Source organism: Lontra canadensis, unplaced genomic scaffold (genome assembly GCF_010015895.1).
Source record: "Lontra canadensis isolate GAN:19392208 unplaced genomic scaffold, GSC_riverotter_1.0 scaffold60, whole genome shotgun sequence".
Classification (NCBI taxonomy): Eukaryota; Metazoa; Chordata; class Mammalia; order Carnivora; family Mustelidae; genus Lontra; species Lontra canadensis.
The window spans coordinates 103,146-121,170 of NW_022631054.1; the positions used below are offsets into that span (position 1 = coordinate 103,146).

General features: G+C 39.0%; 1 protein-coding gene across 1 annotated transcript in view; it reads right to left on the bottom strand.

Moving 5' to 3' along the window:
- PTP4A2 (protein tyrosine phosphatase 4A2) overlaps positions 1-17,735 on the bottom strand; it is a 28,711-nt gene extending 10,976 nt beyond the window's left edge. Inside the window, exons 1-2 of the mRNA XM_032877050.1 lie at positions 17,563-17,735; positions 1,856-2,555 (exon numbers count right to left, since the gene is read on the bottom strand). Of these exons, the coding sequence (XP_032732941.1) occupies positions 1,856-1,951 (96 nt within the window). The 5' untranslated portion in view covers positions 1,952-2,555; positions 17,563-17,735. The remainder of the gene's footprint in view (positions 1-1,855; positions 2,556-17,562) is intronic.
- Positions 17,736-18,025: the final 290 nt, after the last annotated feature.

The following is an 18,025-nucleotide window of genomic DNA, read 5'->3' on the forward strand; positions in this document are numbered from 1 at the left end:
ACAGAGGTTACTTAAAAATAAGATCTTTAGGGGCGCCTGGGAGGCTCAGTTATTAAGCGTCTGCCTTTGGCTCAGGTCATGATCTCAGGGTCCTGGGATTGACCCGGCACTGGGCTCCCTGCTCAGTGAGAAGCCTGCCTCTCCCTCTCCCACTACCCCTGCTTGTGTTCCCTCTCTCACTGTCTCTCTCTCCGTGTCAAATAAATAAACAAAATCTCCAAAAAAAATTTTTTTTTTAATTTAAAAACAAAATCTTTTAAAAAAATAATAAAATGAAGAAACAGAGGTAATTTTGAAATTAAGATTTAAAAGTCGTATCATATTACGAAGCCTACAAATATACCATCACAGCCAGAAGCCTTGCTCCTTGGGGCACTTGGGGGCTCAGGTCCAGGATCCCAGGGTCCTGGGATGGAACCTGCATCACATTGGGCTCTCTGCTCAGCAGGGAGCCTGCTTCCCCCTCCCCCTCTGCCTGCCTCTCTGCCTACTTGTGATCTTGCTCTCTGTGTCAAATAAATAAATAAATAATCTTAAAAAAAAAAAAAAAAGGCAGCAGCCTTGTTTTCCTACTGCATGCCTAATCCAGTGACCACCTATCTTCAGTGGGCCACCAACATCTTTTTATAGTTAAAGGACAGTGGCCTCTGCCACTTCTGGAGTCTATGGCCAAGGAATCCATAGGCTGAAAATAGTATCACATAATTCAACCAAGCTTAAAGGTGACTGAACAATCTAAGGGCACACAGGCCTGGAATCAACTTGTACACTGCGTACACAAAGTTAAGAAACACTGGGAATTAAGTATAAATGAGCAGGAACAATACTATCCTATAAGAAGTGTCCATCTATCATTTGGTTATCTAAAGAGTAAAGTTATTTTAATTGCTAAAGGAATTAGCAATTCCTTTAGCACTCTTTCTTCACAGAAAGGCCTTCTAAAACAGACTCAGGAAACAGACTCAGGAAAAGTTGTTAGTATTACATGGAGTCAGTAATTTTAAAACATTTCAAAAAACAGATAAAATCCTACTAAAATGAACTCCACAGTGGCCATTCACTGAAAGGTTATAACAGAAATTTTTATAGTAAATATTTGTGTCAAGCAAGTCAAAACCTCTTCTGAACTGCTGTGCCATCTGTAACATGAGAGGGGTGGATTTAGGATCCCTAGGAGTTCATTCAGCTCTCTAAGACTACTCCATAAATACAGAAGAGAAAATGAAGGATCTGACATAAAAATGTTATCTAAAATACCTTTCCTCCCTGTAAGGTTCTAATCCTTGTATATGATGGTTACTATTGCTAAGTAGTTCTGGAGTAGGTTTTTATCAAAAGAGGCTAGAATATTTGAGGCAGACATGGGTTTCTGAGTCAGAGACAGTTCTACCATAGGCTGTATACCTTGAGGTAAATTACTAAATTACCATATTGCCCTGAAACTCAGTTTCCTCATCTAGAGGAGGAAGACAGTAACAGTACCTATACCTCATAGGGCTATTTTGAGTAGTAAATTATATAATGCACAAAACTGCTTATTGTCATGTTGGATACATACTAAGTGTTCAATAAATGTTAATTGTTTTTATTATTAAAAATATGATGAACTGCTATGTAGAAAGGATATTGAAAAACAACTAGATAATTTCTAAAGTCTCCCAAAATTCCATAAATGTTCTTTTAAAAACCTGTTATAATTAATGCAACCCAATTCGAACAAAGACTGGTAGGAGGATGATCCATATTCCAAACAAAGAAATAAACAGCCCTGTGTTAAGAGATTCCTTCAAAATGCTGTTCATTTATAACTGTACCGATCAATCAACCCAAAAAGTAGACCAAACTGCAGTCTTACCTCTGTGAATTTGTTGAGGGTAGCATTGGTAGGGTTGTGAGTTATCAGAAAACGCATGTTCTCATAGGAGATCTCCACAGGGGCTGGACGGTTCATTATGGCAAATAAAAAGTGTGAGTGTGCGTGTATGGGTGTGATGGGGAAAATGACAAAAAAAAAAAAAAAAATCAATAAATCTTGAAATGTTTCACAGCAGAAAACATTAAAAAAGACCACTAAAATGCCTACTATCGATCAGTGTTTGCTCTATTCAACTTGTTTATTCTTTAAGAAGCTTCTCTCTTCAAGGTAAGCAGAAGTATTTAGAATCCACTTGAATCCAAATTCAACTTGGGCCTCAATATCTGCAGATGGATACCTTCGGACTCCAAAAAAATCCAACTACGTACAAAACTTAAGTAGCCTTTACTACATTTAGGCACTAGTGAGACAAGTTAAGTGTAGGTTGCTTTCCACTTTGTTTACTTGATGCTTAATTTTACTGGAGTCATTAAAAGAAATATGCTTGTAATAAAAAAAAAAAAAAGCCAACTATTTCTGAGGCCAGTCTTGGTGTCCAGAGTCTTCAAGGCAAGGTTAATTATGGCACATAGAACCCCCAAGCTCACTTGTCAGCGAAAACGCTGTGCTGAGCCTGGCAGAAGTCTGCCCTCACGCTCAGAATCGCCATAAATGTGCAACGTATATTCCAACGAAAAACCTAGAGGAGAAAAGCATAAGTAAAATGAACTGAGACTGACAGCACAGTAAACATATTCAAAGTCAAGAATACATTCTCTATGAATCCAAAGACATCTGAAATGCCACCAATTCTTAATTATTGTCATCTACAAAGACAATGATAAAAAATGTATACCAAGAATTTTAAAAGTCAGAAATTCAGAAGTATGTCTTTCTTTTTCAAAAGGGGATTCAACAAAATTTCTGTATTAGTAAGAATATTTGTAACTCAAGTCATTTTTAAGCGACCTTATTTTCCAGTTCATTTATTTTATTTTCTTTTAAGATTTTTATGTATTTATTTGACAGAGATCACAAGTAGACAGAGAGAGAGGGGGAAGCAGACTCCCCGCCGAGCAGAGAGCCCGAAGTGGGGCTCAATCCCAGAACCCTGAGATCACGACCCGAGCCGAAGGCAGAGGCTTTAACCCACTGAGCCACCCAGGCACCTCTTTCAAGCTCATTTAAAAGAGTTATTAGGGTTGCCTGGGTGGTGGCTCAGTTGTTAAGTGTCTGCCTTAGGCTTGGGTCATGATCCCAGTGTGCTGGGATCAAGCCTTGCACTGGGCTGCACGCTCAGCAGGAAGCCTGTTTCTCCCTCTCCCACTCCCCCTGCTTGTGTTCCCTCTCTCACTGTCTCCCTGTCAAATACATAAATAAAATATTTTTGAAAAAATTAAATTAAAAAAAAAGTTATTAAAAGATCCTTAAAGAAAGCTTCCCTCCACAGACTCTTCATAAAGCTCACAATGATTTTATTCTTCTGCTTTGATGGTTCAGTCCTTTACACAGACACTTTGCTTAAAATAACATACATCTATCTGTAGGGGCACCTGGGTGGCTCTGTGGTTAAGTGTCTGCCTTTGACTCAGGTCATGATCCCAGGGTCCTGGGACTGAGCCCCATGTCGGGCTCCCTGCTCATCGGGGAGCCTGCTTCTCCCTCTCCCTCTGCTGCTCCCCCCGCTGTGCTCTCTGTCAAGTAAATAAATAAAATCTTAAGAAAAAGAAAAGATACATCTGTAAATGGATGAAGGGTATTTACCAAAATTCCACTTTGAGGATTTAATTCTTTCTATCCAAAGGATAGGCACTGGCCCCCAATTATAACACCAGTCCATAAATACTTTTGAAAAAATTTATTTTCCTTACAACTCTAAGTAGTTGTTACTACCTACAAGGGATGAAGAAAGAGAAGTGACTTTTCTAAGGTGAATATCTTCTGTTAATCAAAGGTTTTTTATTCCAGTGTACAGTAATGCCTACTGCCTCAACTAATGCATAAATCCCATCCTCTCATTTCTAGTCCAGTTTACCTCTTTTTTTTCTCCCCCCCCCGAAAGAGAGTCAAACAATCTCAAGAAGGCTCGAAGCCCAGCACACAGCCTGATGTAGGGCTCTATCTCACAACCCTGAGATCACGACCTGAGCAGAAATCTAGCATCGGACACTCAACTGACTGAGCCACCCAGGCACTCCTAGTCCAGTTTACCTTTTTACTATTTCTCACATCACATCACATCACTATCTCAAGAGTACAAAAGCACCTAACGGTCACCGATTCAACACAGCATTCTCCTCCCCATACCAAAAACAAGGTGAGAAAGAAAAGTGGCAGAATTTTTAATATTATTTTGGGCCTGCTGTACTGAAACACAGTAATCTTTATAGTTAGCTCAGTCAGAGTATCAACAAAATCATAAGTTGCTCTGAGGGCACGTGGCTGGCTCAGTAAGTACAGCAAGCAACTCTTGATCTTCTGGTCATGAGTTTGAGCCCCATGTTGGGTGTAGAGATTACATAAATAAATACATCTTCATAAATAAACAGATAGCTCTGGAAATAGGGACAACGTCTAAGTTCTTTCCCTTGCGTCTTCTCTAACCCACCAATAAATGCTTATTTAGTAGTCTCTGAAAAGATGACTGTGACCAGATAGAAAAAGACATGAAAGGTAAGTACCACAGAACCATTTCAGGAGGAAACGAAAATACAATTAAGAATTGTAAGAAAAGGGGTGCCTGGGTGGCTCAGGAGGTTAAAGCCTCTGCCTTAGGCTCAGGTCATGATCTCAGGGTTCTGGGATCAAGCCTCAGATCAGGCTCTCTGCTCAGCAGGGAGCCTGTTCCCCCCCAACCCTGCCCCTCTCTGCCTACTTGTGATCTCTGTCAAATAAATAAATAATCTTTTAAAAAAAAAGAAAAAAAGGAAGTTGTAAGAAAAAACCAAGGCCTACAAACTTTCAAACCTATTCTATCCACAAGTCTTTTTATGATATTCTTATGACACTGTATTTTTTTTAAGATTTTATTTATTTATTTGGCAGACAGAGATCACAAGCAGGCAGAGAGGCAGGCAGAGAGAGAGGAGGAAGCAGGCTCCCCGCCGAGCAGAGAGCCCGATATGGGGCTCAATCCCAGGACCCTGGGATCCCGACCAGAGCCGAAGGCAGAGGCTTACCCACTGAGCCACCCAGGCACCCCATGACACTGTATTTTTAAAGTTACATACTTGTAACAATATTATCATGGACACAAGCACAAAACTCAAATGTTCCTAAAATACGAAAGATATGCAAGAAATTAGAAATTCAAAACGGCATTCTAGGAACTTCAATACCTCAGCAGAAATTATACACTACAGTAAAATCATGAAACTTCTAATACTCAAACTATGAAAAATAAAAATATATACCACCACTTTCCTAACTGTAACCCCAAAACAGGAACCATAGAGTACTCCTTGTACAGTCAAGGAATTTTAAAGCTAGGACAAACTTAGAGCAATGACTCTGACCTTAAAAAAAAAAAAAAAAAAAAAAAGAAAGAAGAGAAAAGAAAAAGAAAAAGAAAAAACAAAAACAAAATGATGTTTGGGAGCAAGAGAGGTTAAAATGACTTAACTAAGACCACATCACTAATTAGTAGCAGATCAAAGACAGGAACCCAGGTCTCCTAACTCGATTCATTTTCCTTCAATTTTGACTATGGAGGTATCCACATATTTTTCAGGTCATAATCTTTTTCATGTAACTCTAACTTTTCTTCAAATATTTGCTTGGATGTTGATCTGCAACTCTGTGACCTTAAATAAGGGGAGAAAAGATTATTAAAGTAACCACTCAAAGAACAATGGTTTGCATGCAGTGAAAAGCAAAACACAAGGAAATTCTAACCTGTTTGAATCCCTTTGGTTTAATGATGTTATCACAGCTAATATGTGTGTCAGCTGAATAAAGGCACTGAAAGACGCGCTTTGTAGTGATGGCCAGTTTTGAAAGGTTACAGCTCTAGCACTAAGTTTTCTACCTAGTCTCCAGTGTTTGTCCACTTAGCAAACAGAACAAGTTTTATCCCATCTTATTCCTTTTAGAAGTACCACTTCCAAGGATAAGGATAATCCATTATTAGATTTTTAATTCTTAACAAAATTCAATTTTTAAGAAAAATTAACAATTTTTCAATTCTTAACAAAAATAACAACATCCCCAGCAAAGGATTTCCACCAAATCAAACAGTATGTTCTATTAATGTTAAAAGATGTATGATTAAAATCAAGCTTCTGTTCCATCTCCCAGCCCCAAGAGTTCAACTATACATCAACAGTTAAATGCTCTTGCACCTGTCTATTCAGATAAACTAATGTTAATTCGTGTAAGAGACATAAGAATACAAAGCAGTCTGTAAAAAAAAAACCATAACCCACCACAGCTGGAAGGTACTAAAAATTACAAAGCCCTATAGTTTAGCATAAGCTCAGCATCTACACATCTTATAGGAAAATTTTCTTCTAAACCCATCTCTCTGGCGTTAAGTAATTTTATCTTTTATAGAACCTAACTTTTAAAATGTTGAATTTGGGACATTCCCATTTCCTATACAATATTTGCATTTTTAACCAAAGAAGATAACTTCACTGCAGGATTAGAAGGAATGGTCTATGACAGAGAAATCCTTTTAAATGAAGGAGAAGAAGGAAGGAGAAAGAGGAAAAAGATGAAGAAAGGGGAAGCTGGAAGAGCAAGTGAGCAAGAGGCCAACTAAGCTAAGAGAATGTACTACCAGTAAGACTAAGTCAATAACACAACAGAGACTACTTTAAACTTTGAAGAGAGGTATGTCAGAGTTTAAATATCCTGTGTCAATACTCTAGTGCTAACATCTAAATGAAATGAGAATCAAACGCATGAAATAATATACCATTATTTAATCATGATATATTCTTTAAAATGGAACATTATGCTGAGGTTAAAAAGAATCAAACAGATCTGTATGAAATATGGAAAGATGGCCAAGAGACTCTAATAACTGCAAAGAGCACATGATGGTATGAAGAGTATAAAGAGAAATATTTGTGAGTAATGTATAGCTTTCATACCCATCAACTATCTGGAAAGTTACAAAGAGGTAACTGGTTGTCAGGGTCAAGGGGACCAGAAGTGGAGGCCAGAAGCATGATTTCTTTATCATTATACATCGCTTCTGAAATATTTTGCTTTTCCCATGGACATGTATTACCTTTTTCTTTTTATTCCAGGGTGATAAAGAACCCTACAACGATTTACAATTTAACCATGTTCTCAAGAGTGCTATAACCACAGGATTATAAAGAGCCTTGAGAGAGCTAGTCACTCTTAGTCTCAGGCAGGCCTGTTCCCACACAATTCCAGACAGTTTTCTTCTTTGTTAAAGATATTAAATTACTGAGTAAAATTCAGGTTCTTCTTTGGCAACTGTAATTCTAAGTTCAACTACAAATACAAGAGAATTTGAGGGCAACACAAACTTATTAGGCATCCTTTTAAAAATTCTGTCAATCCACTCACATCAAGTTTTCCACCGAGAAATTCTCTATTTCCGAGTTAAAGTAAATGATAAAATAAACTCTCTAATTTGATGGGTTATGCCAGGATTCACCAAATTAAAATAGTACATTATAATATAAATACACAATAAAGAAGTCTAGATCTAAGAAAAAAATCTCAAAGCAAAGGTCTGGAAAAACAAGTAAGCATACATTTACTGTTATTTTTCTTACCAGAAATTCTACAGGAAGTCATGCAAATTTGAGTCAGCTTGGTTTGTAGAAACAGGCAACATGAAAGCATTATACTGCATATACAGCTAAAACCTTGCAACAAGTTTTTCCTAAAACAAATTCACCTCACTTCAACAAAGACACCTGCACTTCTCTTAAATAAGTATGAATGACCTATCAAGAGTAAAGAATTCACTCTCATGAAGAGTTAAAACATCTTCCTTACAATTTGGCTAATTAAGAATTTATTAATAATTCAAGTTATTTATTAGACACGTACTATGCATCCTAGTACTCTTTAAAGTGCAGCAAGAGCAGTAAACGAAAATTCTCAGTAGGCAGAAAAAGATAAAATATGCCACTGTTATGGAGAAAAACGCAAAGAAGGGGAAACTGCAGTGCCAGAAAGGAGAGGGCTTCTAATTTTAAATAAGGCTATCAGGAAAGGCCTCACTGAAAAAAAGTGACATTTTATCCAAGACCTGGGGGTGTGAGCCAAACAGATATTTGAAGGAGCATTCTAGGCAAAGGGATTAGCTGTTGCAAAGGTTATGAGGTGGGGCCATGCTTGGAGTGTTCTATGAACAAACCTCTCTCTTCCCCCCTCTCTCTGACAAATAAATCTAAAAAAAAAAAAAAAAAAAAAAATAGACTTTAAGGTAAATTTGTCCACAAACTGGATATGGGGTCTATGAAAAGACTCAAGGCCCTGAGTAACTCTAAGAACCCTAACTTAATATTCAGAAATTATTCAAACAACAGATGAATAAAATCCTCACAACTATCAAGGAAGAAAAATAGGGAATTTGTCTGTATAAGGGAATTTTATCTGTAAAGTACTACTGTATCTACTGCATTCTGACCATTTGAGGAAAAAAAATGTATCTTATAGACTTATTAAAATGATCTTAACTTTGCTAATTAATCTTCTAGTTTAACTGGTCTCAAAATGAAAGCTACTCATCTTCCATAACTTACTCCCAAATTATCAGAGTTCTGTGGAAATAATAGTTCTACTCCCTCTTTTTGTTCATCCCTGTAGTTCCACTTATCAAACTAAAACTGTATACATCTGGCTCCTTGAATTTATTAGACAATTTAAATTAATGTTAAGTCCCCTCCCCTACTATACAATTCCAGGTAGCTGATAAGGATAGAGGTATCATTAACTTCTACACAAATTAGGGTCCAAAATATCTGTGAACAAGGTAAAAATAGCTTCTTTACTGCTAAAAAAAAAAAAAAAAAAGTTTCATAGTTACTCTCTTGGTTATTCCCACTTTTCTACTTCCTCATTTAAGGAGGGAACTTGAGAATCAAGTTCCAGTACAGAAATCAATAATCACTTATATAAAAAGAAATTATGACCTTGATTGTGGGAAAATACTGTAACATTTCAGAACCAGCATGATATACATGGCCTGCCACTCAGAAAGGAAAGGAAAACAATTAACCAACAATTGCACCTGCTTCTGGGAACAGTGACCGTTATGAAGTCCTGTGGGCCCAGTTCCCACTCAAATGAAAAGGGAGTGGTTTTCAAATTCGTGTGTACCCTAGTGATTAGAAGTACTTGTCATTTTCTAGTAATTCCTACCTCTACAAATAACTATAAGACAAAAATTGCATTAAATATTTTCATGCCACACTCGAAAATACTTTTCAATTCTGTACTGTTTCTCTAAAGATCAGCAATTCTCCAGTTGAATTTCTTGACCAAAAGTCTTATTTTCCCTTCCATAAATAAAATTTAAAAGAAGGTAACAGGACTATGGCCAATTTTCACTTTTTTAAAAAAATTATTCAAATACCAGTAATAACATTAAAAATCCTACCAGCACAATTCTAATATTGGGCATTAATCTTATTGAGTTCAGTGAATTTTTAAAATATTAAGCTAAACATTTAGCTCTATTAAATTGATTCTAATCATTCACTCTTTTCATTTCCAGGCAAAGACATCATGGCTATCCCTCTTCATGGGCTTTATGCTTAAAGATTTTACTTTATGTGCGCACTTTAAGATTCCCAAGCTTCTTTATTATAAAGTTTAAGCACATTATTTTCCTAAATAACTGTGGTAACCTCCTTTACATGATAAAATCTATCTCATATTCAGCAGCATTCCCATATAATTAAATTCTAATATTTGTTTTCTTCCTTTCTTACATCCTTCTTTTAACCTCAAAAGGCTAAGTAATTTTCCCAGAGAACAATTTAAGTCTTAATCATTTTAATTTAGTTTCCAACATCATTATGTATTCTCTCTCTCACTGTCTCTCTCTCTCTGTCAAATACATAAATAAAATCTTTAAAAAAAAAAAAAAAAGGAAAGGAAAGAAAATCCAAAAGGACACCTGGATTCAGCCTGTCAACACCACTTTGAAATATTTTCTGAGCTATATCAGGACAGTTAGAATGACTATAACAGCTGTGAGTTCCCTGAGGTTGCAAAATAGATACTTGGGAAAAGGTTATTTGAATCACCTTTCAAAATAACCTACAGCACAGGAGCAGCATGCAAAGTAAGAACTTCCAGGCTATTGTTAGCATTATTTAAAATACATGTTTTAGAGCTGAGCAGTTTATAGGTCAGCTTAACTCTTTCATTTCCCCATTTTGTCAAGTGTATTGAGCATTATTTAAAGGTTCTGTTCAAATATTCACCACCAACAAGGAGGGAAGGAAGCTCTCTATGTACAGGATACAGAATAAAAACATTCCAAATTACATCTTGTCAGCATAAATTCTTTGTTTGAGCCCCAGAAATTTTTCTGCTGTTAGGGCATTTTGGTCCAAGTTTCCCCTAAAACTGGTTAAGTTACACTTCACTTCCTCTCCTAAACTTTTTATAAATCACATTGCACTTCACAGCCATCTCTCTATGTCCTGAGTATAACACAAGATAAACAGCCAAGAACACAAATCATTCTATTTGGAGCGGCTAGTGGCCTTTTAAAATATATACTGTCTACCCACTAACTGTCTGATTTATTTTGATAAAACACAACACTCACAGTCTAAAACACATAAAGTTAAAGCAGTTGTTTTACATTAAAACACATTGGGGAAGGTATGTGCTATGGTGAGTGCTGTGAAGTGTGTAAACCTGATGATTCACAGACCTGTACCCCTTGGGCAAATAATACATTATATGTTAATTAAAAAAAAAAAAACCACAAAAGTGAAGTTAAAGTGGTAGAAATGGTGAAATACCTCTATAATGCCTTGTCAAGAGATAATTATTCTTTGCTCACCAGCTTAGTTCAACATGAATTCGCCTTTATTCTCTTCCCACTTAAAGAATGCAAAATTTAGGGCGCCTGGGTGGCTCAGTGGGTTAAGCCTCTGCCTTCAGCTCAGGTCATGATCTCAGGGTCCTGGGATCGAGGCCCACATCGGGCTCTCTGCTCAGTAGGGAGCCTGCTTTCTCCTCTCTCTCTCTATGCCTGCCTCTCTGCATACTTGTCATCTCTCTCTCTCTGTTTCAAATAAATAAATAAAATAAAATCTTTAAAAAAAAAAAAAAGAATGCAAAATTTAATCTTTCTTGTACTCTTCCTCCAAATGCTTAGTGAGATGGAGGACAATATGTCACCTCTGAATGATACTAAAATGCAGCACATCCAATCTTACAACAAGCATTTGTGGAGCTCTTTGAGCATGCCATACAAACACTAACCAGGATCAAGATACTAAAAGAATCCATGTGGGTGAAAAATATTTAATGAAGGACATTAGAATTCATAATAATGCTATATACTTTGAAGACAAAAAATATGAGTAGAATGGAGTAGGATTAATTAGGACCTATGAGGAAAGGTAAAACTTTTATAGAGAAAGGAAAGGAGTCTTTGGTTGGGTAACTCTAGGAGGCCTTGACCATGCTGAGAATTTCAAACCAACTCAAATGCAATAAAAACTCTTAGGAATTTAAAAGTATGAACAGTAATCAGGGAGCAATTCTTTGCTCAACGATAGAAAACAAATACGCCACATTGGTGGGCATCTTCTGATCAACTGAGCAGCTCCATAATTAACAACAAGCTTTACAAAAATAGACTCAACTTACTAACTCCTACCTCATAGGTGAATTTGTTTTCTAGCAAACTCATGCGAATTTAACTAAATTCTACTTGCTGCTAACTTCCAAATGAAGATCTCATTTCACTAGAAAAACAACTCAGGACATAGTCTATGACTTAAATTTGAAGTGCTTCTCATCTAGAAAGACTAAGTTATTGGAATAATTTAAACCAATCATCAAAAGGAAACTTGTTTGTAACCACACATGTGGAATGAAGAGTAATGTCACTTAGAATCTATTGTTTCTCCATCACATCCTTCTCAATTTGCTGACAAATCCTGCCGATGACTCATATCCTTCTGCACTAACCAGTCACTCTGTTCCCTCATGATACTTTTCACCAATAATGGAAAGTAGAAAACACATTAATTGGTTTTGCCTCTAAAAACAAATATCAACATATGTAGATAGATCCAATTTACAGATACTGTGCTGATACAATCTAGTGAATGCCTCCTGTAAAAGACTGCCAAAAAAAAAAAAAGTTATGCTCAAATCTCAACTAAAACTAAAAGACAACTAACTACAAGAAAGCAGACTGATTGTGAATTTGAATTCCTGTCAAACGATACATTAGTTAAGAGCCAACATTTTTGACCACTGCAGAAATAAAAACACAAAGCAATTTATCTGATCTGCTAAAGCAAATATATCATGTGTGCATTTTATGCCAAAAGAATTAACATTTCCTGAGAAGAATGAAATTTCAACCCAAAAATACTATGAAAGGAATTAAATATCTCTAAAGGTAAAGACCATTCTAATCATCAAAATATTTTTTCAAAACAGGCTCAACTAGCAAAGAAAGGGTCGCAGAAGAGCTTAAAATTCTCTAGAGTTTAAAAAGGCAATGTTGCGCAATGTAAATATATATTCAAATGATGAGATTTAGTTTCTAGGCCGCTTACAACGGAATGGGTGCTGTGTCACAGAACCTAAGGGTAAGAAATCAGTGCAGGCATACAAAAAACATTTGTATTGGAGCGCCTGGGTGGCTCAGTAAGTTAGGTGTCTGCCTTAGGCTCAGGTCATGATCCTGGGGTCCTGGGACTGAGCCCTGCATCAGGCTCTCTGCTCAGCCAGGAGTCTGCTTCTCCCCCTCCTTCTGCTCCTTCCTCCACTCATGCACACACACTCTCTCTCTAATTAAAAAAAAAAAAAATGTATTCAAATCATATTAAAACTATTGGTATAATATGTCTACTCCTCATAGTCATTTCTCCAGGAAAGATTTTGTACCGTCAGTCTATGTTGATTGAGGAGACAGTTCGGGGGAAACAATGTTAACACGGGCAATGCAAAAGGGTCATTTTCTCATTTGGGTTCTGGTAACTCCACAGGGTAACTGTGAAAGTGGACAGAGCCTGCAGTGCTGTGTAGCTTCCTTCTTAGAGGTGCTAGAATAGTGACAGTTTCTGGTTTAGCCTAGACCTCTACAACTCCAAGGAGAAAAAAAAAAAAAAAACAAAAATACCATATAATATCTACTTGAGCTCTACACCAAGCAATTCTATAGGGCTGCAAGTCCCAAGACAGTGGCCAAAGGAGCTAGAAAATGTGGTTCAATCAATAAAACAAAAGACAACTAGAAAAAGCTACCGGACACCTCTACACATATAATACCCCTAAAGATGAAAATGGATGAAAGTCTCTTCTAACATTCCAGATTAACAGACTCAAATCACCACTTCCCAAAAAAATTTTAATTGCTGGTATCCACTGTTCACTAACAAACCCAAGGTACAAAATTATGTGAAGTGCAACATCAGAGACTCTCACTTTGTAAACTTAGCAAATTATCATCAGTTTCTATATAACCCAACTAGTGTCTTAAGAAAAATCTCAAAACAGCAACACTCCCAAATTAACAAAAAAAAAGTATGCAAGTAACTGAAGTATCTTAAAAAAAAAAAAAACAACTAAATTTCAGACAAAAAGGCCAACTTCTTTAATGTCCACTTAACTCCTATAGAGTAATAAGAGTTAACTCAAAAATAAAGTTTAGCAAGAGATTTAAGTTCCTTAACCCCCAAGGGATAACTTTTTTTTTTTATCCACTGCCTTCTATTTACTGATATCTTTAATCTAGATTTCAAAACCTGGAATTCACAAATTGATTCTATAAATCAATCTCCTTATCTGTACGAGTGAAAGTGCCACTTAGTCAAAGGATTATTATGAATTTTAAGTAAGATGTTTTATGATTCAGCATTATAAGATTCTCAAGAAGGGAATGTTGAAACCTAAAGCATAATGATGGATTTCACAAGGTGTCCTAAGACCTCAAGATCTCTACCACTGCCCTATTCATAAATATAACTAAGTCTACCATGTTAAAATTTGGATCTTGACTTCCAGTTGCTCAAAATTTTCAAAGATCTCCAACTTCTATAAGTAGTACAGCCGATTATACAGTGTCTGAAGAAATCAAGCTAACTTGGATTTCACTCTAACTTAGGTTTTGCTCTTCCAAGAGTAACAACTAAAAAATTTATGTATTGCTCTTCTGCATGTTATTTGTAAATGCTTTTTCTAGAGACTCCACTGGTCACCAATCCCACATTCCAAAAAAAAGGAACAGTACAAACCCTGTTAAGTAAACCTCTACTAAATTTAAACTTCGCACGTCAAAATTCTACAACTACTACATACAGAAATGCCACTTTTAAAAGACAAAATGTTAGCGTAAGAGTTAAATCTTAAGAAAAATAAATATTTTACCTTGCTTCACACAAATGTCTTTTCAAGGAAATATAAATATGGGGCTTTCAAACTTTTTTAAAAAGTCATATGCAAAAGCATTCAAACATTTACTCTTCCCAAGTGCCACCAAAGTTCAATGATGTTATAAATGGTTTCTGCTTATAAATTTGGTTAGTTCAAATTAAATATTACTTGACTGACTCATGGAGGGAGTGGTTTGACTTTTGCTGTTCTGAGTCAGAATAGACCCAGTTCAGCAGTTCTAAACAATTTTTCATTTGTATAGGTGTCCTAAACGTTAGCTTTTCCTAAACGTTAGCTTTTTCCAGTTGCAAAATATAACAAACCGTTGCCTTAGTAGAAAGGTCTTAGTGGTAATAATAATTCGAATATGTAGTTCAATTTATAATTAACAAGTGCTTCTACATATATTTTCTCACTTCATCTTCACAATCTCCTAAGTATCTCATACTGCTGAACAGAAAGACTTCCACATAGGAGTGACAAGTCCTAGTTGACTCTTACCCCAATAAATAACACTCTTCCTTTCTCTCCCCCAAAATAAAAAACATAAAAGGCTGCTGGGTTTCTTTAATCAGACTTTCTTCTCCTAGACATATCCCAGGTGCCTCATAAAAACTATGTCTCAAAGCACACACCCTGGGGCCCCAAGAGTTTCAAGGCAGAATCTCCACCCACATAAAAGCCTAGCTTAGGCCCCAAAGAGCCTCAAGTCAGCATCTCCTAAATGACCCCCTTGCCTCCAGCCATCTAGTCTTCTGCATTAAATTCAACATTTCTCATCTGTACGAGCTGCTAGGTCACTGTGTGGTTGAGAAACCTCAAAGTGAGACAACCTACTGTGAGGGTGGTAATGGTAGAGTGGAAAAAATCAAGGACTTTTGGAGTCATACAGACCTGGGTTTTTAATCCATTTCCAATTCTCACTATCTTATGACCTAGGACAAGTTACTTAAACTCTTTGAGCCCATGTATCTGTTCATCTCATCACTGTAAATCACTGAGGCCTCATTACTGTATCCCAAGTGCCTAGCAAATAGAAACCACTCAATATGTGGAAAGAAATGCAAATGAGGACCCCTACCCCCTTTAGAGTAACTGCGAGAATCATAGAGAGTGTATAAAAATGCCCGGTGCGTAGGAGGCCCTTAATAATAATGAATCCAGGGGCACCTGGGTGGCTCAGTGGGTTAAAGCCTCTGCCTTGGGCTCAGGTCATGATCCCAGGGTCCTGGGATCGAGCCCCGCATAGGGCTCTCTGCTGAGCGGGGAGCCTGCTTCCCTCTCGGTCTCTGCCTGCCTGTCTGTCAAATAAATAAATAAAATTTTTAAAAAATTAAAAAAGAATAATAATAATGAATCCCGTCTCCCACTAAATATTAACAATAGTATTCACTATTTCTAAAAGCACAAAGCATGCTAATGATTGAAAAGGACACACTAAGAGAAACATAATTTCGGACTTCTAATTACACACCCATGTTTTGGCCTATAATTCAACTATGTCTACTACCAAAAGGACCACCGTCTTTGCTTATCCTACTGAAAGACTCCCAAATTCTAAGAACCTTCTCATCATTAAAGTGTAATATCCATAACAAGGTACTTTTTATCAAGAGCCCCTAATTCCACAAGAATCTGGCAAAAGTCCATAACAATATTGATTCACTACCCAATATGAAACAATTTTTTAAATGTCAAAGATTAGAATACTGGCAAACAACTTCTCACCATCTTCAACACAACGGCATGCTGGCAAGTGATTCTGAAGCCTTAAAAATGTGTCATTCTTAGCCTTAATTTCCTTTAGCATGCTGAACAAGGCATAACTTCATTCACTTCCTGTCTGAAACTACTCTGTAATACAGAGCACAGCAGCAAATAACTACCATATTCTAACTCAGCAGCAGTTGTAGTCTGGTGATTCCAAACAGACAAGCAAGCCTACAGTGATGCTTAGAACTGCTACACACTTTTTATGCTTCTTGACAAACTCCAGGGAATAATAAACTAGCCTCTGGTTCTTCTTCATCATCAATGTTACATTATTTTTTTCTTAAGAGTTCTTCTCCAGAAGGGTAGAGAAGAGTTAGTATCTGATAAAAAATTTTTCCATCTACCTAACGATAAAATACCTTTCACCTGAAAAATTAGCAGTAGTTTATAAAACAGTCTATGGTTCTGAATCCTCTAAGGGCAAGAGCCTAGGATCCTGGGCAATAGACAAGATTCTTCTAGTTAGCTCTCAGAGCGCCAGAGGACGATGGGATGGCCACCACGTCCTTGATAAATTTAGAAATTTGTATCGATGTCATAAAACATAGGGAAAACATTTATCCTACCTCCCCCGGAAAAGCACGACCTTTCTTTTAAAAATCCCAGAGCCAGAGGACTATAGTGCCCCTGGGATAGACTCCTGTACCGTTTCCTCATACTGGAACCCAAGAAACCAGGGACATGACGCTCTTAGAAAGAACTCCCTAACCGAGGACCCCAGGGTTCACTATCGCCATACACAGCGATCACGATCACGGAGAGCCTCCAGGATGCCCGCTCACACACTGGACAATCGCAGGCACACCCTTTCCACGTTCCCTCATCTGCCATTCACCCCTCCCCAGCCTCCCTCTCTCACACTGCACTCATATTCCCCCATACACACTCCCCCACTCTGCCCCATACACTCAACGCTCTCCCTCTCCCACCACCTCACTCTCCCCCATTTACCCCTCTCGCCCACGCGCACTGCCCCTCCCCACACCCCCACTGACCTCTACACTCTGCTGGCACTCACACTGCCCCCGACACGGCCCCCAACTCTCTCATCCACACCCCCCCAACTCCGCCTTCTCTCATCCCTCATGCACACCCAGCCTCTCCCCAACTCACACTGTCCCCCTCAGGCACGCACATTCTCCCCCCTCAACACTCCACATTCTTCCACACGCACCGTCCCCCCTTCCTCACCCACCCCCGTTCTCCACGTTTCCCGGCCGCGCTCCCCCCGCCCCCAGCCCGGCCCGGCCCTCCTTCCGGGGACGTGTCTCAGGCCTGCACTAATGGCTGCGGCGCCTCCCGCCCTCCCCTTCCCCGAGGCCCCGGGAGCCGGCGCGGGGGCCGCCCGGGAGGAGCGCACTCACGCTGGCGAGCTGGGGACTGGGCATTGAAGTCCGGCGGCGGCGGGAGCGAGGAGGCGCCTCTCTCCTCAGTCACCTCGGCGGCGGCGGCGGCGGCGGTAGCGGTGGCGGCGGCGGCGACGACTCCCCCCCAGCCTCGGCGCGCGACACCCGGCCCGGCCCGGCGGCGGCGGCGGCGGCGCGTGTCCACGAGTCCGTCTTGCTGCTGCTGCTGCGGCCGCCGCTGCGTCTCCTGCTGCCGCCGCTGGCTCCGCTGCCGCCGCTGCCCTGTGGCGTCGCCTCGCGCAGTGCCCGGCCGCCGCTGCCGCTCCAGCCGCTACCGGACGGACGACGGTTACAGCCCGGCCGATCGCGCCGCCGCCACCACCGCTGCGCGCGCAGCCGGAACCAGCTCCCGCCGCCGCCCCTCAGGGGGCGCTGCGGGGCGCGGCGCGCGCGCCCACTGGCCCGCCCCCCGCGCCCGCGG